Below are 20895 nucleotides of genomic sequence, written 5' to 3'. Positions count from 1 at the left end.
TCATCATGGGCTTTGCTTTCATTCCATTTTAGACAATGGATGCTGGATTACTTGTACAAGTAGGGGTGGGCCTTTGAGTTGAGCCATACACCAGGGTAGTTTTGTGTTGCCAGTGTTACCTGAGTGAATATGGTCATGGCTTTCACAATTCTCGGTTGCCTGTTTACTACATTTCAGTGATTATTATTGACACATTTTATTTGTGGCGATTCTATTGCGTGCTCAGTTTTAAATTTTTATTGGTCAAAAACAAGTTAACAGAATCATCATTTCTTTACTGTTTTATTAATTAAAATTGTTGTAACCTTTTGTGTATTTGGCTCCTTAACTACTTAAACACGTGCCAAGATACAAGATACTGTAATACTACCCCTCACATAAACTCAGAGGTAGTAAGAGACACTGAGATGGAGCCTTTCTGAGCAGCTAACAGGATAGCAGGTGGAAATTATTGATATTTGTGTGTTGTATGCATACACATCACTGCCACACACCCTCTGTGTTTTGTTGAATGATGTAGCCATGTGATTAAGGAGCCAAACTGGACAAACAGTCCATACCCCACTGGCAGTGATCTGTAAATCACTTTTTATTTGGTACTCAATACAAATTGCATTAAATAGTAAATATGTATGGTGTGCCTATGTGTTTCCAATGATGGTCTATCTACTGTCCGTAGCTTCCAGGAAACGGACAATGCTTGGCATGGGGGATGTCTAGCACTAGCAGAACTCGGCAGGAGAGGACTGTTGCTACCGTCACGCCTGCCAGATGGTATGTTTTGGAGTGTTCGTCCTGATGCATTGTTAATTTTCAGTTTAATTTATAATAGCCTGTTTAAACCTTTTTTTGGGGGGGGTGGGGGAGAGGGAGAGTCAGAGAGAAACTGGCCATCGGAGGAGTTTTCCCAGTGAGTGACAATAAGTAGCCCAAGGGAGGCTGCAATTGTAGTCATTCCAGTTCCTAAGTGTTTAGTGACGCCCCCTCAGTTTCTAAGACTGCATGTTACACACTACAAGCAAAGGCAAAGCCGCAGGGATCCTCGTTGAGATGAGGCTGTAACCTATAAGGCACCATCATGCTGATGGCTCTGACGTTGGCGAGCACAGCAGGAGGCGTTAACTGATCTCTTTCACAGTGATTGACTTATGACCAAACATGCTATTTTCAATTGGTTTTATTTTTTCTGAAAAAGTTATTTAAAAAAAAAAAAAAAATCCATCACCATAGTGCCATTTTAGATATCAATAAATATTTTGTTTAAATAATCATTCACACTGTTTTTTTCCCACAGTATAAAACAAACTGTACATACAATAAAAAGTCTCAAATGTGACCATATTCATGGTTGTTTTCTTTCTTTAGCAGTTCATTTTCTTGCCTGCTGATCAATTGTTATCAGGCTTTTGTGATTCCAGACAGGGTCCAGTTGTCCTAAAGGCTGGGAAGTGTGGCTTAAAATTCAGTAATTGATGCCCAACGTACATGTTCTAAATTAGAACAGATCCTCCTTGAGTTACAGTCTGTTAAGAGATGCACATGACTAGGTGACACTTAAGTACTATAGTACTAATGGACATTTTAAATAGATGCATAGACCAGTCTTTGTGCTCCGAATATCTTGCAAACCGGTCATTTTACGAGCAGCGGGGCCTTTTTCGCAATCTCTGTACTGCTTCTGAGGCTTTTGCTTCCTTGTGGCTTGTCCTTTTGTGTGCTTTGCTTTTACGATGCTCTTCTTTGACATGTAAGCTGGAAAGGTTCAGGGTTTCCTGTCCACCTTCAGAATTGGAGTCCTGACATTTGTAATTTTCTTTGGACTGGGAGACTGACCCATCTCTGGTAAGGGTTTTGGGACTACAAGTGGCCAGCTGGCATAAAGCAAAGGCTGCCGTCTGCTTCTGCTCGTCACTGCTGTCAGTTATTCTGGATGCTTGCATTTCACTGGATGCTTCATGGCTGGATGTTGTTTTTTCCCAGTACTGCCATGCCTGTCTGCCTTTAGAGTCCACTTGGCCAGCTTCTTTGCTTTTGGTCATTGACTCCACTGCGCTGGCTTGAATGTTACTAGTGGAGGAATCTTTAACTGAGAGATTTAAGGGCAGGTCTTGAGGCTGCGCTAACCCTGGAGATTCCCACGCAGTGTTTACAAAGCAGGGCGAGTGCTCTTCAGAGAAATGGTCTTTTTTTGAAAGATTCAGGGGTGCCATATCATCTTCTTCAATGGAAGTAGCACCGTGATGAACATGTTGTGGTGGAGAATTCTTGACGAATGCCCTTCCACTGCAGCTGTTAAGAGAAATTTAAAAATAGGTAAGAGTACAGTTTACTTTTAGTCACCTACATACACAGAAATTTGACACCAACTCATTAATGTTACAGCTCTACTTTAATATGTGACCACTGGGTAAGTCTGTGTGACTCTGTGCATACTTTGTAATTGGTGGATTGCTAATCTGTGTCTTTGAAATGAAATCAGTTTGCTGGATTTATTAACTGTGAACATCACTTAGTCACTCACTCACTCACGCTCACCTTTGTGTTGAAGAGTGGTATTCTTCCTGTTGTGGTCCGTCTGATGTTGCATCCATTCTAGATGTTTGTACATTAGCTGTACTTTGGACGTGCAGAGTATTTTGTGGGAGGTCTTGGCAGTTGTTTGGGGTCAAGCTGGTCTGGCTCGGTCTGTCTGGGGACCCTGTCGCAGAACTTGCTGCCCGGGGACTCATCTTAACACTTCTTTGTTCCTCGTGTGCCTTCACTTCAGTTTCCGAGGTTGCTGCTGTTTTCTCAACCTCTGGACTCGCTTTTCCTTGGAGCTGTGCTGAAGCTGGACTCTTAGTCATCTGGTAGTGTGCTTGATTGTCTGCCAGCTGGTGAGAACCTACTTCTCTTGCGAATACCTCAGCTGGATGCATTAGTTTGGAGTTGAAGTCCTGAAAAACATGCTCTGCTGCTGGGGGCCTGTAGACCCCATATGGAAAAGAGGGGTTCTGATGGAGAGCCTGGTAGTACCTGTAATGATGCTCCAGAGCTGGTGGAGGCAGCGCCCCAGAAATTTGAATGCTCGCTGCTGGGAAGGTGTGAGACAAGAAAGGCCTCTGATCAGCTGAAAAATATGCAGAGAACTGGGAGCCTTCAGTCTCATGGGGGTTTCCAGGAAGTAAACAGGGCTGGTAGAGGCTTGGCATTGAAGGTTCAGCAAAATAGTAAGGGGCATAGTCTGAAATGATGGGAGGCATGTAACTTGTAGACGCTATCTTGCTGTTTGGAAATTTGTTGGCAAAGTCTGGTGACATCAAGCCAGGGCCTGCCCGCCAGTGCCCATTGGGGTTGTAGAATGCAGATTTTATTGGAAGAGGTGAGACAATATTCTTTGATTTGCTCATCAAGGAGACGGATTCACAGACAGCTGGCCTATCTGCCGATGGGAGTGTTGCAATGGGCACAAAGGCAGAAGACCGTACTGTGCCTTCTGGAGTCTGGTTTATGTTTCTGCCCCTTGTGCCAGGTAATTGTTCCAGCTCACTGGTTGCAGAGGTTTTAGGACTCTGGCATTTGTTTTTCCTTTGACAGGTGAAATCTTCAGCTCTGTGATCAGGTGCACTGTCCCGTTGTGTCACATCAGAGTTGAGACATGGAGCAGGGTTTGGATCAGCAGGTTCAGTGCGGAGCTTTGTGGTCAAATCACCAATGACAGGCTTGCCGGGTTTGCCTGTACGGTCTTGCTCAGACACCAGCGTAATAGAGTTTTTGCACAAGCCATATTTCATGTGGTTAAATAAATGTGATTTCTCATTGCAGGTAAAGGGGCATTGAAAGCACTTGTAATTAAAGGGCTTTCCTGGGGGTCTTGGGATATAGTGAGGTTTTTTTGGCTTGCGCTCCTTGGCCAGACTCATCTCTGTGCTGGTTATAGCAGTGCAGCGTGCCTTGGCAGGGTAGATCTTTCTGGCAATACAGGTTCTGGAGGACTGACGAAAGGATGACAGCACTCTCAGCAACGGCCTGTTTGGTCACCGCTGAAGCAGCTGGTTGCACAGGATCTGCAGGATGAAAATGACAAGGTGTTAATGACAAGGCAGTAAAACAAACTGAGATGAGGCACTTAAGAGTTGGATGGCCTCTCCGGAGTTTCCTTTCAGTACCTACCTGACTGAGTCCAAAAGTTGAATTTGGAACCCTAATAGCTAAGTTAACATAAAATACTATTGGGCAAGTCTTTTTAATTTCTTTTAAGGAAGTTTACCCTTTGGATCTTCATTTTTTTTTTTCATCTAATTAATATTTGCTTCTATTTTCCAGTATATTTACTTATTCGACTAGTTCTTTTTAATTCAGACCTACTAGCAAATTATGGTAGTACAGTAAGTTTCACTTACATTTACATAATATTCACTTATTTGGCTATTTTTTTTTTAGTCAAACCAGCTATGTTTGTGCAGCAGCATCCAAGGAGTCAGTGTGAGGATTTAACCGCTTTGGCCACTAAATACGCAAACATTATTTTATTGAGTGTCTGTCAGTGATGAACCACCGTCTTAAGACACTTGGCAAGTGTAGCTTTACAGTTCCATATTATTAAAACTGGGTGCAGTCACATTTTCAGAGACTTCCTCATGGTTTCTCGATGAGTAAATTGGTCTGTCATCCATTACCTTAGCCTTTTAGTCCTATTGCCTTCAGATTTTGTAAATCTGGACAGAATCCCATTATTAACTAAACCCTTTGTCTTATCAGCATAGCCACCTATTGGCAGAGGTGTTGGCAACCAAAAGATTTTTGATTTGATCTCCATTTTGACTTGGCTGAAATAGGAATAGTACATGTATAGAAAAATGGAAGCATTTCTACTTAGAATTTTTAGATTGCTTTAGTTAAATCTGTCATTTAATTAATTTTCATATTAAGTATATTTTGTTTCTGTCCTCAGTTTATAATGTTAGGGGACTTACAACATAGTGTGGCAATGTAGAAAATGTGTTTTGTGAACAGTGGTTAACAGATTTGTTCTTGCCTCACCTTCTCTAATAGTTTACTTGGTTCACTCATTAAATGACTAACTTGAGGCTATTTATTGTAAGCAATTCAGGGAAAAGGAGTAAATGTTACTGGGCAAAATCTTCTTTTTAAATATGTGTGTATGTGCATTTATATTTAATATATAGGTGTGTGTATGTATATGTGTATATATATATATATATATATATATATATATATATATATATAGATATATAGTGTGTGTGTTTATATACGGTTTATATGTGTATGTCATTAAGGTCCTCACTTAACAACCGACAATGGCAAATGATTCATCAAAAGGGTTGCAGGTGTTCTCAAGAGCCAAGACTGAAAGACACCCTTCCCATCAGTACATGCACTACAAGGGCCAGCTGACAACAGGCAGGATGAGGTCTATGTCTTGGGGGAAGATGGCCGCAGTCACCCATCCTGGAAAATGCTGAGTGTGCACTCTCGACTTCTTTGGCACGGTTCAGTGGCAGCGTTCAGGTGCCGAACTGAGTCACACTATTTTTAAGGGAAGGTGCGTTTCTTGGCAGATGAAGTTGCTGAGGCTTGCAGCAACATGCTTCCCCCTTACAGACAGACACTGGCAGCGTGAGAATCTCTTGCAGGTTAGTTCTCATGACTTCATCAGCAGGTTGTTTTACAACAGCCATCTAACTTAAAGCTGATGATTTCACCCATTATCAAAACCATTAAAAGGGATACCTTCAAACTGAAGATTTATGCTTGGTTGATTTGGGAGGCTTGTGAAAGTGGGCACTTTAATTCTCAAAAGGATTTTTTTGCGCCAGTGGTCTGTTATTGGAGAAAAACGAGTTTCTCCTGGTTTGAGATGCTGCGAAGGTGACGCGAGACTAGAGTTTTTGATGTGTGCCTGAGCATATTCTTCTTCAGCATAGACATGACATCTCTGAAATCTGGGACAGTCAAGTGAAGCAGACATTCTGGATGACACACGTACTGGCTGTCTGTGGATGCAACCATTTTGAGTCCTACAGACCAGATGTGCCACCTGCAGTAGGCGCCACCTGAGGCAACTGCTGATCATAGCTGGCACACTGCAGGTGAGCGGTTTTCAAAATAGAAAGGCAGTTTTTTTTTGCTTTTTTTCTTGTTTTAATGTGTTTTCTACTCTGCTGGCAGTTTAAATTCTATGTTGTCTTTTGTCACTTTTAACTGGATGGATGGCACAGAGTTTGCTCAATCCCACAGTAAAAAAAATAAATAAAATAAATCTGCTGCTTTATAGGGAGTTTCCATCAAATTACAGCTACACCCCCATCACCGCCACCTTCCTTGCCTCCCATGCACCGATCTACATTCTGGATTCATCAAGCTGAGTTATTCTAACTGCTGTCTTTTGCAAGTCTGCTCCAAGAGAAGGGAGTCACTAGGTACCTCTTAGAATAAGTGTTGAAGTAAAGTAAATAATGGCTAGCACCAATCTTTTTATTCACATTCCCCTTAATTCACAAAACATTTACTAAGAATGTAAGTAGATGGCTATATTGGCAGTATTAAATGAGCACTCATGACTTCTTCCTGTTTTAATGGTAACCAAAGAGAAGTCATTTGTTTCCCCACTATGACTAGGTGGCTCAAAGGCACATTTGCTGTGTCTTAGTTGTGACTTTCATGGCTGCAATGATTTATTTTTTTCAATATCCCCACGGAACTGGTGGAAGTGTGTTTCAACTAAAAACACAAGTTAACCGACACTGTCCTTCTAAGAGTCGCAAGCACTGACTCAGCTCCTAATGTTAGATTGCGTGTTTTGATGCATTTGTAGGATTTACTACCAGCATCCATGACCGTCTTAATTCCATTTGAGGCTAAATGCTGCACGTGACAGAGTTAAGCGACGGACATATTTATGGAGGTAGAGATTTATAACGTCTGTGTATTTATTCCTGTGATTTTGGGTTTCCTTTCATCTGTACACTTTTCATAGAAAGATTGTTGACCTGAACCTGCTTACTAATGTGAGATAACTTCACATGCGGCAATTAGAGTGCCACTTAGAAGAACACTGAGCATAGATTCTTTAAATGTATCCCACACTTTCATTTAACCAATTTTTAATTAATTAATTTCCCTGACGTATATAAACACCTGTCAAAGATTGAATCCTGCTTGTGCCCAGCGCTGCTGGGATAGGTTCCATCCTCTGTAACGCTGATCTGAACTAACTGAGTTCCATATCGGATGTGCTTATTTAAACAGTCATTTTTTTTTTTTTTTTTAATATAAAGACCTTTAGGATGACGACGCTGTCATCTGATTCAGTTACACAGAATAATTCAAAGCTGCACAAATGCAAATTTTAACCGATCCCATCCTGGGTCCCAGAAAAGCTGAATGCTTCTCCTTCCTAATAACGTTCACTGTTGCCAAAGACATGTCTGTCGTGCGCTTCATGGAGCCATCTGTTAGTGCCCGCTCGTAGTGGGGCTCATGGCTACTCGGTGTACATGTGTTACCAGTGTCTCCACTTGGTATTAGAAGAAAATCAATCTGGACCAAACACAAAATATGTCTGCTCTTCTACCCCAGAGTTCAAGGTAGTTTTTGTTCAGAATTAATGGCTTAGATGTGTTGGTGAGTTGCAGTCTCAAATATCTTCCACGTTATTATTTTATTTTCTATATACAGCTGTATTTCTCACATTTAAAAAAAAAACAACAAAACAACCTGGAGTATAGTGCTGAAGTGAGCTTGTATATTTAATATTTATTCTAATTCTATTTGCACTTGCCACAAGATCATGTAGTAGGGACATCCGTGTTTACTCATCCCTGTCAGCACTTTAAACAGGTGCGACAACACAAGGCTCTAGGACGTTTCAGTGTCAGTCGCACAGTTACAAAACTCCCTCAAATTATATGCCCACGGATTGCATTTTGCTTCTTTATGTCCAGACGCCGACACCTATAGATTACCCAACAGAACAGCATCAGCAGAGGGGAGCTCAAACAGCCCATTTGCTTATCACGCGAAGTACCAGTCAGAAAAACTGTCAAGCTTGAAAGCATGTCAAAATGCTACTGAAAAGTAAAACTCTGCTTACCCTGGCATGTGTCTGTCCTCTTTGGCAGAGTGGGTCCAAGTGCAGCACTTGCTGTGAAGAGTTGTACCTGCTTCCTCCTTGAACACTGGGTGCAACTGAAACCGTGTGCTTGCAGTGGGAGGGATTTAAAGAGAAGTAGTTGAGCCCTGAGGGTGTAGAGATGCACCTGATATTACTTCAGCCCCGAGCAACAGTTGGTGTGTGGCTAGGCAGGGAGGACTGAACACTCCACACCCCCACGTGTTCTAAGCAGGCTTCGGAGAAGGAAAGAGACTTGCATTTATTTTTTTTCCCCATCCCCTTCTCTCAATGAGCTAGTTTTAGGAAACTTTTACCTTTTGTCGTTTGGTAGTATTTGTATGTACCTGATAAAGGCTTCACAGCCAAAATGTGTTCTATTGTGGAGGTAGTTTTTTTGCTCTTCTTTCCATAATATGAAATAATGTGTGGGTGTTTGTATGCGTGAACTTATAACGTCTGTATGAATTCATACATTGTGTATATGTGCAGTTTTGTGTGAGTAAGTCTTTTAATGTTTATAGTGGTAGCTTTTTTGTGTTCTATGTACATACATTTATGTGTTTTTGCTGGTAGTATTTAAATATGAATCTGTATATACATTTTAATGTAAATATATTTACATTTTTTCACGTTTTAGTTGTTAATGTCATTTTTGCCTGAGGAAAGTAATCTGCAATTTTAATGGTCTCAATAGATATTGTGCAGTTTGTTTGGCAACATCTTGGAGCTCTGTCATCAGTCCAGTCAGGGTAGCGCAGTCTTTGTTTACACTGATTTGTGTGAGGAACAAAATATGCTATGTGGTGAGAACTACCCGAGTTCTGAAAGGGCAGAAGAAATGACTACACCTCCGTGCAAGCGATGGCAGACACAGGGCTTTCCCTAATTCACTTGCTGTGTATAATAAACCCCTCTCCACTTCAGGCGTGAAAGTTCTCATTTGAAGTTGAGCTCTTGCACTAAACTTTGACGCAGAATGTGGTAACCTTTCCACTCTTTGTCACCTTGTGGCACTCACAGCCTTTATGTCACTATAAACAGCATTCTAGTGTTTCAGTTTGTGCAGCTTTGATTTTTATCATTTGACCGATTCGGCACTAACACACATTTTCTTCATTTGTAATGGTAAACATGGTTGTAGTTTTATTTTTTATTGGGTCAAGTATGGTCATTTTGTGCCTTGGTTAATATGGAGATACACTGGTGCAGTGCTTACCACTGATTATAAGCCGCAAATGAGTTGCTGTCTGTGTTCACTTTGTCCTTTGTTCCCATGCTGCCAGATGCTATTATAGTGCAATATACTTCAACAATAATTCTTGCAATCTGCTAAATGGCAGGAAGAAGCTTCTAGAAGGAACATTGGAGACATACCAGAAAGTTGTGAACAGCTGTAAAGCATGTGGCCTTTCCACTTTGCATACTTTTATGTTAGGATACTTGCTAATTCTAAAGTGGTCTACTGTGGGTATATGCACTGGACTGGAATCTCCTCTCTGGTGTGCTCTGGTACAGAACAATGGTGCCAGAACCTCATTTCAAAATGTTAGGTAATGTATTTTAATTTTTACTGTTAAGCAGGTTGTGATGTTGTGCTGCATAAAACCATTAAGTGAGTAAAACACATCAAAGTTGAAGAATGGCAAACCTAATGAAGTTCAGCCGGTCTTAAGTTAATATTGTCAAGCAGTGCTATAGGATGTGAATGGTGCCCAGTTTTAAGAGAAGTCACTCTGGAGTCATTTGTGCACAGGCTTATGGGTAACGCACACATGTTGCTCTTTTTAATATTTCAGACCTTTTTGATCTGCTCTTAATTTTTCTCCTCCAAGGTGTTTGCTTATTCAAAAAAATGACTGTCCTCATTTACTTTTTCAATAAATGGCTTTTTAGTTTAAATGACGTTTTCTGTGTCTTGTAGAAGGTCCTGGAGCATAACAGTAGAGAGCCTCCAACAGTTGTGGTTGTCCTAACACTCCTAGTCTCTGGTAGTTCTTTACAGGTGTTCACAACTTTCTGGCATGTCTCCAATGTTCCTTCTGGAAGCTTCTTCCTGCCATTTAGCAGATTGGAAGAATTATCGTTGAAGTGTATTGCACTGTGATAGCAACCTGAAATGACCTTCATAATCATAGCTTTAAACTGTGAATGCCAGTAAAGTCTTACGAGATTACTCAAGTACTACTAACTGTGTACTAATACCATCCCAGTTCATCTGAGGTAGCTTAGCCCTTAACTACTCACACCATTCCTCATCTCATACGTTCTTGTGCAGTGTACTGTATGCACCAGTATAAAATGGCTATTTATATGCGCACTGTAAGGTTGTGATATAAAATATTGCAGTACATTTAAATTGTACGTGTTTTTAATGTAATTTAGTGCCATATTACTGAAAAGTATGACCCAGTCTAGGACTATCTGAAAATAAATCTGCTCCAGTGCTCATTCATCACCAGTCACACTTTCATCCACTGCAGGATTTGCACGTGGGTCACATTTCACTTCAGTTGTTGAATGGTCTTAAGAGACAAAGTCATTGCAAGAAGAACATCTCATCGTCGTCATACTTACGTAAGTACCTGTGCGGTGTACCAAATGCACCATATGGAACTTGCGACCGTGCATCCATTCGTAAAACCGGCTGGGGGCACACTGGAGGGAAATCATTACGACACTGTACTTGTAGTGAATCAACCTGACGACAGATGGCGGGTGCTGCCAGAAGGTTCAAGTAAAAGGACGTTGGACAAAAATAACTGAGATTGGAGTTAAAAATGCACCAGCGCACGTAGTTAAGGGTTAATAGGTGAACAGCATTGGTGGTCTTGTTGGGCTGAAAGGCCTGTCCCGATCAAAATGGTTCTTTTCTAATTTAACATCCCGCATTATTTACTTTTCTCACGCTGTTGCAAAGGGCACTTAGTTGCATTCTTTATATTTGCAAGCCATGTTGTTGACCAATACGGGCTTATAGAGGAGCTCATTACACGTAGTGATGGGCAAACCCTTCTGAATATGCTTTATCTCGAGTTCAGCGAACGCACAGAAATGCCTGGGAATTTCAGTGAACTCTGCAAAATACACTGAAGTCAATGAAGAATGAGAAACCAAACACATTTTGAGTGCATTCTAATGGTGCAGTAGTTTTTTTAAGTGTCTCTGAGGGCTAGAGAAGCATCTGTCAGCAATGCCGGACTGATTATTTTGGCCAAAAATGTGCCCTGAGATTTAAGAGGCAGCAGTACTGATCACTGCGTCACCCTGTGAGTCTGTTATCTCTGTCTGCATCTCCCAAGCTTCTCTCACTGCGATCAACACATCCCCGTCACTACCATTGTTCACTTCATAATGAGAATGAAAACATGCTTAATCCAGCAGTCAGATGCAGCATGCGATGAGCTTATGCAGAATAGTGAAGTAGTATTTAAAATATTCTCATTATGGTCAGCTAATGTCTCCCTGAAATGAAAATACTGTGAGTTAAACCAACATGCAGACTGCAAACCTGGCTGGATTACCAATCTAGTAGTGACATCATGCATGCGTGTATACGCCATACATTATTCACGTATGTGTGAAGATCATCAGGCAGGACCGTAAAGTGTGAAAAGTGTGAGGTGGAGTAGGCTTACAGTACTCGTGTGTGATGCAAATCAGATATTTAATGCAAGTCACGTGGTGACATTCTCATCTAACATTGGCTGAAACAGCTCTCTGATGTCACATTGGCCTTGCAAAGGGAAACTGGGTAAAAAAAAAAGTTAGCCTGAACTTGGGCGCACAATGAATTTTCTGGGAAAATTTTGGCAAATAAGGTCCCTGTCGAACCCAGCGAATCTGTTGTGATAAATGCTTTACACACCAGTTACAAGTATGGCCCACTCTGTCAAGTCGATAGCCTGTGATCGGTCCGTCCTCCGTAATCTTTATATTGTTTCTGGCTGTAGAAACTCATCTCAGTATTTTATGAATGTACATGTGGACATTTGTCTGTGTGCATGTACTACAAAACAGATCTTAACTATAAATCTATCAAAAATGCAAGACAGTAACATTAAAACTATGAGATTTTTGGACATGGTTGGTCTATGTATGTAATATTTATAGTTCTGCTTTTTTTAGTAAACTGGATGTATTTTTCACTCTCCTATTGTTTCTTGCACTGCTACTTCTGTGTTTCTGGCTGGAATTTCCCAATTAATATAATCATTTTGAAGAAGTCTTTATTATCTTTTAAGTTCTGCCCATGAACACAACGTGTCCTTTTGAAGGCATAAAAATCTTGACATCTTTGTGTTTTCTGCATTCTGGACTTTGAGAATGAGCACAAGTCTGCACCACCGAGCCAAACATATGAAAATGGAAATTGAATTGGGGTTAGTCACACTTAAGGAGTCACAAAGCCTTGGACATAATAGTTAATTTTTCACCTCCTTTCAGCAAAATTCTAATTTTGAAGTGGTGGCTTTGCAAAAGGAATTAAGTCCAAAACCACCAAATTGCTTCTTTTTTCATTAAGGAGAGTCAACGCTCCACTATTGTCTTGTGAGACGAGGAGCTTTTTTTTGCCATTTTGCTTGGCTTATTATCTTCATTGACTTATATAACATGTACCCATCCTTTTTTAAGTCTGCTTATTTAGTTCAGGACAAGTCTGTTACCTAATAACTTTCAAGAAAAGGAAAGTAAAGTAAGGATGAAGCCCCTAAAAGATCTCTCACAGACCTAGTGAACCTCTGGAGGTTTCAAGGATGAGCACTGGTATGGCTGCAGATAATCTGCACTCCACTCTGCCTGCATCCTTCAGCTTCACACACGGCTGGAGATTCTCTGTACAAGACCTGCCTGCATTCATACCTCCTCTCAGGCCTTCATAACAAGGTGTTCTTTCAGGCCCAATGAAAAAGCTTTTCACCTTGTAGTCATATAAAAATGAACTTGTTTTAGGGGGCTGCTCTAGTTACAAGCGGCTGCTTTGGCCTTTGGCACCCAAGTTGTCTTAGGAGAGGTAACAATGCTTGCTATTATCTGTGTAGTGGGCCTGCGAAATCTTATCTTATGAAACACAGAAAGACAATCAGCAGCAGGCCTGTCTGCTGTGAGAAGGATAACATTGACCTGTGCAGTGTAGTTGATTAGGTTTCTTGGCCTGATTACTCTCACCAGACGTCTGGTTTAAGGTGTTGGCTGTGACGTACATTGAGTAGTCCTTAAGCGTTTTCATCGGGACGGCTGCTTCGCACTCATACTTGTTGAAAGTCAGAGTCGATTAGGGTCAAGTGTAAGCACCTTTTTTTTCTTCTTCTTATTAGCTTTTATTTCAAATGAATATGCCCGTTTTCATTATATATTGTGCATACGTTTTTATATCTGTGAACTCTAGGGGATGCTCATGAGCTGTTTCTGGACCCCAGTAATTTCCAAGTTAGCCATTATATAAATAAAAAGATTCACAATGCAAAGAAGCTACGTTATAACAGGAATAAAGCAAAAGTACGAAACACAACAAAAATATTAAAGCCTAATGCCCGCAATGGCCTATTTATCACCAGGGTGGTCCCTGCTTACTTTGTGGGTGACTATTCCACTTTCCCATACATGATGTACAGTACTCCTTTCTTTGCTCGTGTGTAGTACTCTCACACTAGCCCCTTTCTGTCCACAAGCTCACACAACTGTCAGGGTGATTTTATATCTGCAATCACTTCCAGGGCAACCACGCTGCTTCCTGGGCCACATATGCTGTGTAGAACAAACACATAGGGTGATCCCTCTGGCAACCCAAGTCTCCCTGCTCCTCGGGGTTTAAGCTACTTTCGTCAAAGGGCAGGCCCTTTCCAGTGGTGACAAGGGTGACATAAATCAGCTTTCTCATTCCCTTTGATGGATTCATAGTCTTCAGTCCTATTCATTGTAGCTGCCCACTGAGATTTACCTAAAAGTGTTTCCAGAGATAGTCGTGGCTATAGCTTGTGACAGGACATAGGAGACTAGCACTCCATGCGAGTCATCACACAACATAAGAAATAAGACAAATTATGCTCAGTTGTTTAGTAAGATGTCCCAGTATCTCTTCCAAATACTTTGTAAAGGATTCTGCTTCAGCTCCACGGCTCAGATTCCCCCAACTCCTTTTTTCAGTCCTAAATTTACTCCCCCTTAATTTCTACTCAAGTACGTGATTTGCCATTTAGCTGAAAAAATTCAGGTGGATTTACTCTACCAGTGCCATTGAGAACTTTGTATGGCCTATCCATGTTCTACATTATAAAGTCCTGTGAATTTCTAGCAGTGCCAGCTTAAATATGTAGATAGATACACATACATAGTCCCTTAAGCCATGTGCCCATATTCTGTGTATATATCTTCTTCCTAGTCTTTATTCCACATTGATGCAGGGTCTGCTTTTTGGCCTATCGTTCTCCATTTCTTCCTGTTCCAAGGCTGCAGCCTCTGCTTGGTTCATGTCCTCGTTCAGCTGATGCATCCATCGCTACTTTGGTCTTGTGTGTATTCACAGAGTGTATATAATTTTATTTTTAATGGTTTATTTAGATAATTGATTGCAATCAGTCACTCTTCAACAGAAGCAGTGTGATTTGAACCCAAAGACTTTGTGTTATCAAGTGTTTTGGATTCGTGTTATGGAAATATGATAAATTGCATATTTTGCAGTTATTTTATTATGCAGGCTGTTGGTGTGGAAGCTTACCTTTGTGAGTATTGTGGTGACAACAGGCCAAGCTGGATAGACCAGGCTACCCAGTCCTCAGCAGATTATTCCTGTTTTTCCTGAGGGAATACCCAGATGCCCTTAGGCCAGTTGACAAGTATAATGTATCCAGCATTTCCAGGGTCTGCCCCTCAGCCTTCTCCCAGTGGACCAAGCCTTTTACAAAACCTGTGCGAGGCGCCCAAGTGTCATCTTAATTACCTTCCCAAACTGCTCCAATTGGAGCTAGGACATATGGGTAGATTCATAACTGGCAAGGCGAAGTGTTCGGTGCCAGTTGGTTGGTATGTCAGAGTGGGTGAGGAATAATTTTGTTAATATTTTAAAAGCGGATGTAAATTCACCTCAAATGGACCAAGGTGCATTGTTTTCATAAGGTTAACAGGTACATTATGGTTTTGTTTATTGACTTGTATAAGATATCTTATTTTTTTCTACAGAGAAATTGCTTTATTTTTATAGATTAGACAGTTGGAAAAAAAGAAGAAAGATTTTTAATATGACCGTTGGTGAAAATGATGTCAGCACTGTTTCATACATTGAAATAGTGGGATATGTCAGGCAGTTCATAGGCAAAGCTACATCACCTCGTTGACAGAGAGTCCTTGGATGAGGCTGAAGGGAAACCCTAGGGGCTCTGTTACCTGAACTGAGGTCTGTGGGGGGAAAAAAAGATTCAGAGTCACTTAGTTTATTAAAAAGGTAAGTTAAATGTGGGATAATGGTTAAGATTCCAGGCTGTGCTCCACAAAGCAGTTAGTTCAGTCCCTGCATGACCCGAAGTGAGTCTTTTATTCTGCCTGTACTCCCAACGTGCTGTGTTAAGTAATGGCTGTATGTCATGTGCTCGGCCTACCTGATGTAATAGTAATAGGGTGCCTTAGGCTGCTGCATTTCATGAAGACTCGCTGATCTTTTTCACTTTACCTCAGGGTTTCTGCTAAGTGTACTGCTGTCTTTTGTTGACAAGAAATTCAAGTTTCAGTTATTTTATTCCAGTAGTGATCTCGAAAGTCTGAAGTGATTGACGTGAACGCCAGTCCAGTCCAGCTTGCGAAAGGCATGGCCACATTCTGCTGTGCTATTTTATCATTGGGCATAAATCGGCTCCATAATATTTTTTTTTAAGAACCCAAGCAGTGTCTTCTGACCTTTAAGAGTTTGCATCTTCTGTGTAGAAGACATCAGCAGATCCCTTTAGAAATGAACTGTCATTTTCAGAATTATGTGCTAGTCAGTTTTTGAGTTTTCATTTTGTTTCTTTACCTTTGATGTCAACGCCAGACTCCAAATGCAAACTCCAATGATTACAAGCAACCCTCCACATGTGGAGCTTAGAGAACATGGAAGACCTAAACAGTGAGAATTTCCTCTCATTCATTTATCCCAGTAGTTGGTGTTTGTTTTAATAAAAAAATAGCCAGGAAATAAAAGGTGACATTCTGCACTTTAGTCTCATATTTATCATATTTCATCTAGAATACAATACATGCTTTAGTTAGATGGGCTCATTGCAATTTGTATAAAGGAGCCCCACTGTGTTTCCTGACACACTTCTGCTTAATAATTTGTTGGCTGAAAGTCCTTCATGTTAGTGTGTCAGAGAGACGTTGTGCAGCATTGTATATGTTGTAGCGCTCAGTTTTGTTTTCATGCCCTCCTTCACTACTACCTCCGGGGTTTCCACAGTGTGCCCCATAACTAAGCCTGCCCTTTTAATTAGTTTGTGGATTCTGTGGGCTTCTCTTAAAGTGATTTTATTGGCACAGCCCATTGTGGCCATCACAAAGTTATAGAAAATATGAAGGATGTCATCAACCATATTGAAGGAACTCCGTGTCCTAAGGAAGAAGAACCTGCTCACCCCTTCTTTATATAGTTCCTCTGTATAACAAGACTAGTCCAACCTGTCATTGGTGTGGACCCCCAAGTACTTGTAGCAGTGCACCCCCTCCATAGTGACTGGACACAGAGGCTCTTTGGTGCACTGAAAGACAATAACCAGTTCCTTGGTTTTGCTGATGTTAAGTTGCAGCCAATTCTTTTTTCACCAAGAAACAAAGTTCTTCACCTGGCACTCCTCCTCTGTCTCATCCACTTTATCTATAAATCTCACAAGTGGAGGATCATCTGAGAACTTCTTCTGAAAGTAACGTGACCTAACATTATATGCGTAGTCTGAGGCGTACAGACTAAAGAGACATTTTATGAATATACAATTTAACAAAAGTAATTCATTGACCCAGTATTTTTGCTTCTCGATGGATCAGTAGTTATTTACATTTCACGTCTGCTGAAGTTTGCGGAAGTTTTCAGAGTCGCAAGAGTTAACAGATGTGCTTAAACCTACAGTGTTGAGCTTTATAGTGTAAACTGCATTTGTTTATGGCACATTTTCAGCGTAACCCTAATCTTACTACAGTTAAGAGGAGCACTGTGGTGGCTTGTACGGAGGTATGTGAGAACCTTTATCTGTGCTTTGCCCCCTTTTTTTTTTCACCAATATCATTACAAAATAAAAATGAATAAAATTTAGCATGCAATGCAAAAGCCTTTTCCTGGACAAAGTTGAAATGATTCTGGAATAGTTATGCAATTTTAAATAAGACGTCTTGGAGATCGGCTACCAGTTTTATCGTATTTTTTTTACCCACTGTAAACTGCTTCGTCATGTAAGACCTCACCTCCCAATGTAGGATACACCCTCACACACATGTAACGCTGGAGGCAGACTGCAGATAAACTAACGGCCTGAAACCATTTCTCTCTAAATTTGCACCCTTGAATGCCTGTCAACATCATCAGTACTTTTTATCGCCTCAGCTTTGCTCATCACACCAGTTAAGCTTGTCGTCTTACACGGCACACCTATTAAACAAAGAGCTCACCAGCTTAGATCTCTCCACCCTGTTCACCTGTTGCTGTTTTAGTTCTGTCTCTTGCCCTGTCATCTGTAATTTGTCTTACGTTAAGTCTTTGTGCTGGCGATTCTGATGCTGCCTCACTGGTGTTTCAGCTGTAGATGGGATTTTTACACTAGGGTAAAAGACGTTCAGGGATGTCTGACCATTTAGTTTAGTAGAAGGAACTGATTTGGAGCCACACTAGGGAGGAAACTAAAAAAGTCAAATTGTAAAATTGGTGAACAATGACACGAGGGAGAGTCAGAGGTGTGTGGTTCTTCTTATTTAACATTTTAGAACATCCTCATTTTTCCAACTGTTATTGAAATTTAAAAGGTTCAAGTCGAGTGAATAACCTAAATGGTACAAAGGTAAGCAGTAAACTGGCAAAGTTTAAAAAAGAAGAGCTGAGGTTACCAAAAACTGCCACCTGTGACCATGAATGAAGTTAAGGAGGTTTGAGGATGGATCTCTGTAGGTTATTTTAACTCTGTAGTCACGGGGAGTTGGAACCTATCTTGGCATAACTGCATGTAAAGTGGTAACCATATTTGTTCACACTCGGCCAGGCAATGAAGTAAACTAAAGAACTGCACAGCCATGGAATTGAGAAGAAATCCATAGTGTGTGAAGAAAATGCTGAGAGGACACACAGATTCGCCGTAGTGACCAGGCCTGTAATTGAACTCGGGTCCCTAAAGCTGAGAGGCACCGGCAGTAAACACGTTTGCACCTGTGACAATGCATTATTTTGTTCTTTAGTGAACTGCCTAAAAGCGACAGAGCAGGCTTTAACTAGCACTGCGTTTGTGTGTGGAGATTCACAAGCTGTGGTTTATGAAGGATGGTCAATTTATCAGTTTAACTGAATTTATATGTGTGGTACAAACAGTGCTGACATTATAAACCTCAGAGAGTGAAGGCCACATCCACTTTTTTTTTTTTTTTATGCTAACATAAGGAACAGACGCCTGCCAGGCCTCTCACCCAAAATAAGTGTATAGGGTGGTCCAGATCTAATTATGGAATTTTCATTACGCTATAACTTATTAAGTTTATTACATAGAAAATCACCTGTAAAATCCCAGACCATCAAGAAGTAAGTGTGCAAACTAACGACATTATGTCCACACATAAATCAAAGTCATCCAGACGATCTGGATCTGCATAATTAGATCTGGACCACCCTGTATATAAATGTCTGCACTTGCAGAATAAATCAGAGCTATCAAAGAGGATGTAGATATATTTCATATAGTGCTAGGCAGCGATTAAAATTGTTAATCACAATTAATCGCAGACAATCACAACAATCACATTGTTATGTGCAAAATTTAATAATGAACTCAAAAGTAGTGTATTGCGTGTATTTGGTTTGCAAACACTTTAAACAAATAAGGTGCTTTTTAACAGCAGTATCCCCTTACATAGTAGCAGTTAAAATGTTTCTCGTAAATCTCAACTTAAACATTAATGTAATCAAATCAAATATAAAACCAAAGCTATTGGCCACTGCCAGGGTATTAACGTTTTATCCTAGTTTGTTATATAAAAATACGTTACCCTCCGAGTCCAGAGCCACAGTCACAACATTATAACAGGCACCTTCTGAGCAACAGCAAGTTAACATTTCTAAATGTTTTCCTTTTAATCTGAACAGATACCAGCAGAAACATTTTCTTTTATCAGGGAGCAGCATAAACAGTTTTATGTTCAGTAGCAACTCCTTGAGGGCTTATATTTTTTTTCCAGAAACTCAAGTTTTCTGAAAAGCGCACAAAGCAATGGTGGTTCAGACCTAAATCAACATAAAATGTCTGTTGGTGCCTGTTGTGCCTGCTGTCGGCACCTGTTTGCAGTTTGCGGCAGTAGTGGCTGTGTGGTGGGCGGCTCGATGGGCTGGCTGTCTCTGTGAGACACAATATGGTTTGTACTTCCGGTCATCGTAAGTGTCTGTCCTCCCAGGCGAGCGTTGCCATCGGTGCATCAGCTACACGAACGTGTTGAGCACCATGATCCGCTGGGGACCGATCAACTGATGCCAGTACCTCACTTTCGTTTTCGATCTCCATCTCCAGATCACTTGCATCAAAATCGTAGTCCGACAAATCAGAGTCTGATTCAGCGATAATACGAAAAAAGTCAGCCATGGATTATTCTGCTTTGAGCATTCACTTTGGTGTCTCTCCACATGCCATTTTAAAAGCTGTTTGCTCTTTGCTGCTCACGCATGCACAGGGAATTGAGGTCAAATCAACAAAGCTAACTTTCCTTCTAGCAAAAGCGTATCGAAAAGCATTGTAACAAGAAGATTGCTGATCACTAGCAAGGCTGAGGCTTTCAAAATAATAACAAAAACTGCGTTAACGTGCAATAAAATAATTGTCGGGGTTAATTAATGTGTTAACGCGATAATAACGTGTTAACTTGCCCAGCCCTAATTTTATAATTATTTTTTATCTTCTGTGTCCCTCTCTTTGGTAGTCTTCTCAACCACTCATGGAGTGGCAACTTGAAACTTTGGCCCCACCGAACACGATCAGAATGTCGCACCCATCATCTTCTCAGAAAAATGTAGGATACCGAAGATGAGGCGGTATCGCATGTGAAATACGTCAAGTGGTGCCACACTTGAAGTGCATTGCAGTCCATTTATTTTGTAAATGTAATTGCCCTGATAGTGCATGAGCCAATATAAAGACAAATGGGGTGCTATTTCTATTAAAAGTTCTAGAAAGATCTTGCCAGTGCAAAGCTTAGCTCACAACCTTAAAAACCTTTGACTAAAGAGAGTGCCATTTGACCTGAATTTAGGAATTGTTTTATGCAGACGGCCATATTAAATTGATGAACAAGGCAGGGTATCCAGGAATTCATTGCTTGCTGGGAGGATTCTAGAAATGCAAACTTTTTTTAACCAGTAGTTAGCAGGGAGCAAACCCATCAAACAAGAACATACAATTATCTTTATAAGCATCATTATTGTTGTGAGTAAGAAAGACAAATTGTTTTTCTGCTCTGAGGTGAGAGCTGTGCATGCTGTGCCTGGCATGACGTGTGCTCTGTGGAGCCCTTTTCTGATTCCTCCTCCTCAATCTGTCTCTGCTTTTCTTCCATTCACACTGATGGTGCCTTTGGTT

General features: G+C 40.8%; 2 protein-coding genes across 2 annotated transcripts in view; one reads left to right on the top strand and one right to left on the bottom strand.

Moving 5' to 3' along the window:
- Positions 1-20895, top strand: part of tbcd (tubulin folding cofactor D) — a 117722-nt gene that overhangs the window by 55143 nt on the left and 41684 nt on the right. The window contains exon 14 of the mRNA XM_039740291.1: positions 680-774. Coding sequence (XP_039596225.1) covers positions 680-774 — 95 coding nt within the window. The remainder of the gene's footprint in view (positions 1-679; positions 775-20895) is intronic.
- On the bottom strand, positions 775-8203 carry znf750 (zinc finger protein 750). Its single transcript, XM_039740292.1, has 3 exons — positions 8096-8203; positions 2536-4046; positions 775-2289 (listed from the first exon to the last, which is right to left on the bottom strand). Exons 2-3 carry the CDS (start codon positions 3900-3902, stop codon positions 1638-1640), a joined length of 2019 nt encoding a protein of 672 aa, XP_039596226.1. The 5' UTR covers positions 3903-4046; positions 8096-8203; the 3' UTR covers positions 775-1637.

This window comes from Polypterus senegalus, chromosome 17 (assembly GCF_016835505.1).
Source record: "Polypterus senegalus isolate Bchr_013 chromosome 17, ASM1683550v1, whole genome shotgun sequence".
NCBI lineage: Eukaryota > Metazoa > Chordata > Cladistia > Polypteriformes > Polypteridae > Polypterus > Polypterus senegalus.
This window is presented reverse-complemented; position numbering and strand designations above follow the sequence as displayed.

Coding starts and splice junctions, on each gene's coding strand:
- znf750 (XM_039740292.1), bottom strand. CDS start 3,902: ATGAGTCTGGCCAAGGAGCGCAAGCCAAAAAAACCTCACTATATCCCA. Junction 2,290..2,535: donor TACCACTCTTCAACACAAAG/GTGAGCGTGAGT, acceptor TTCTCTTAACAG/CTGCAGTGGAAGGGCATTCG.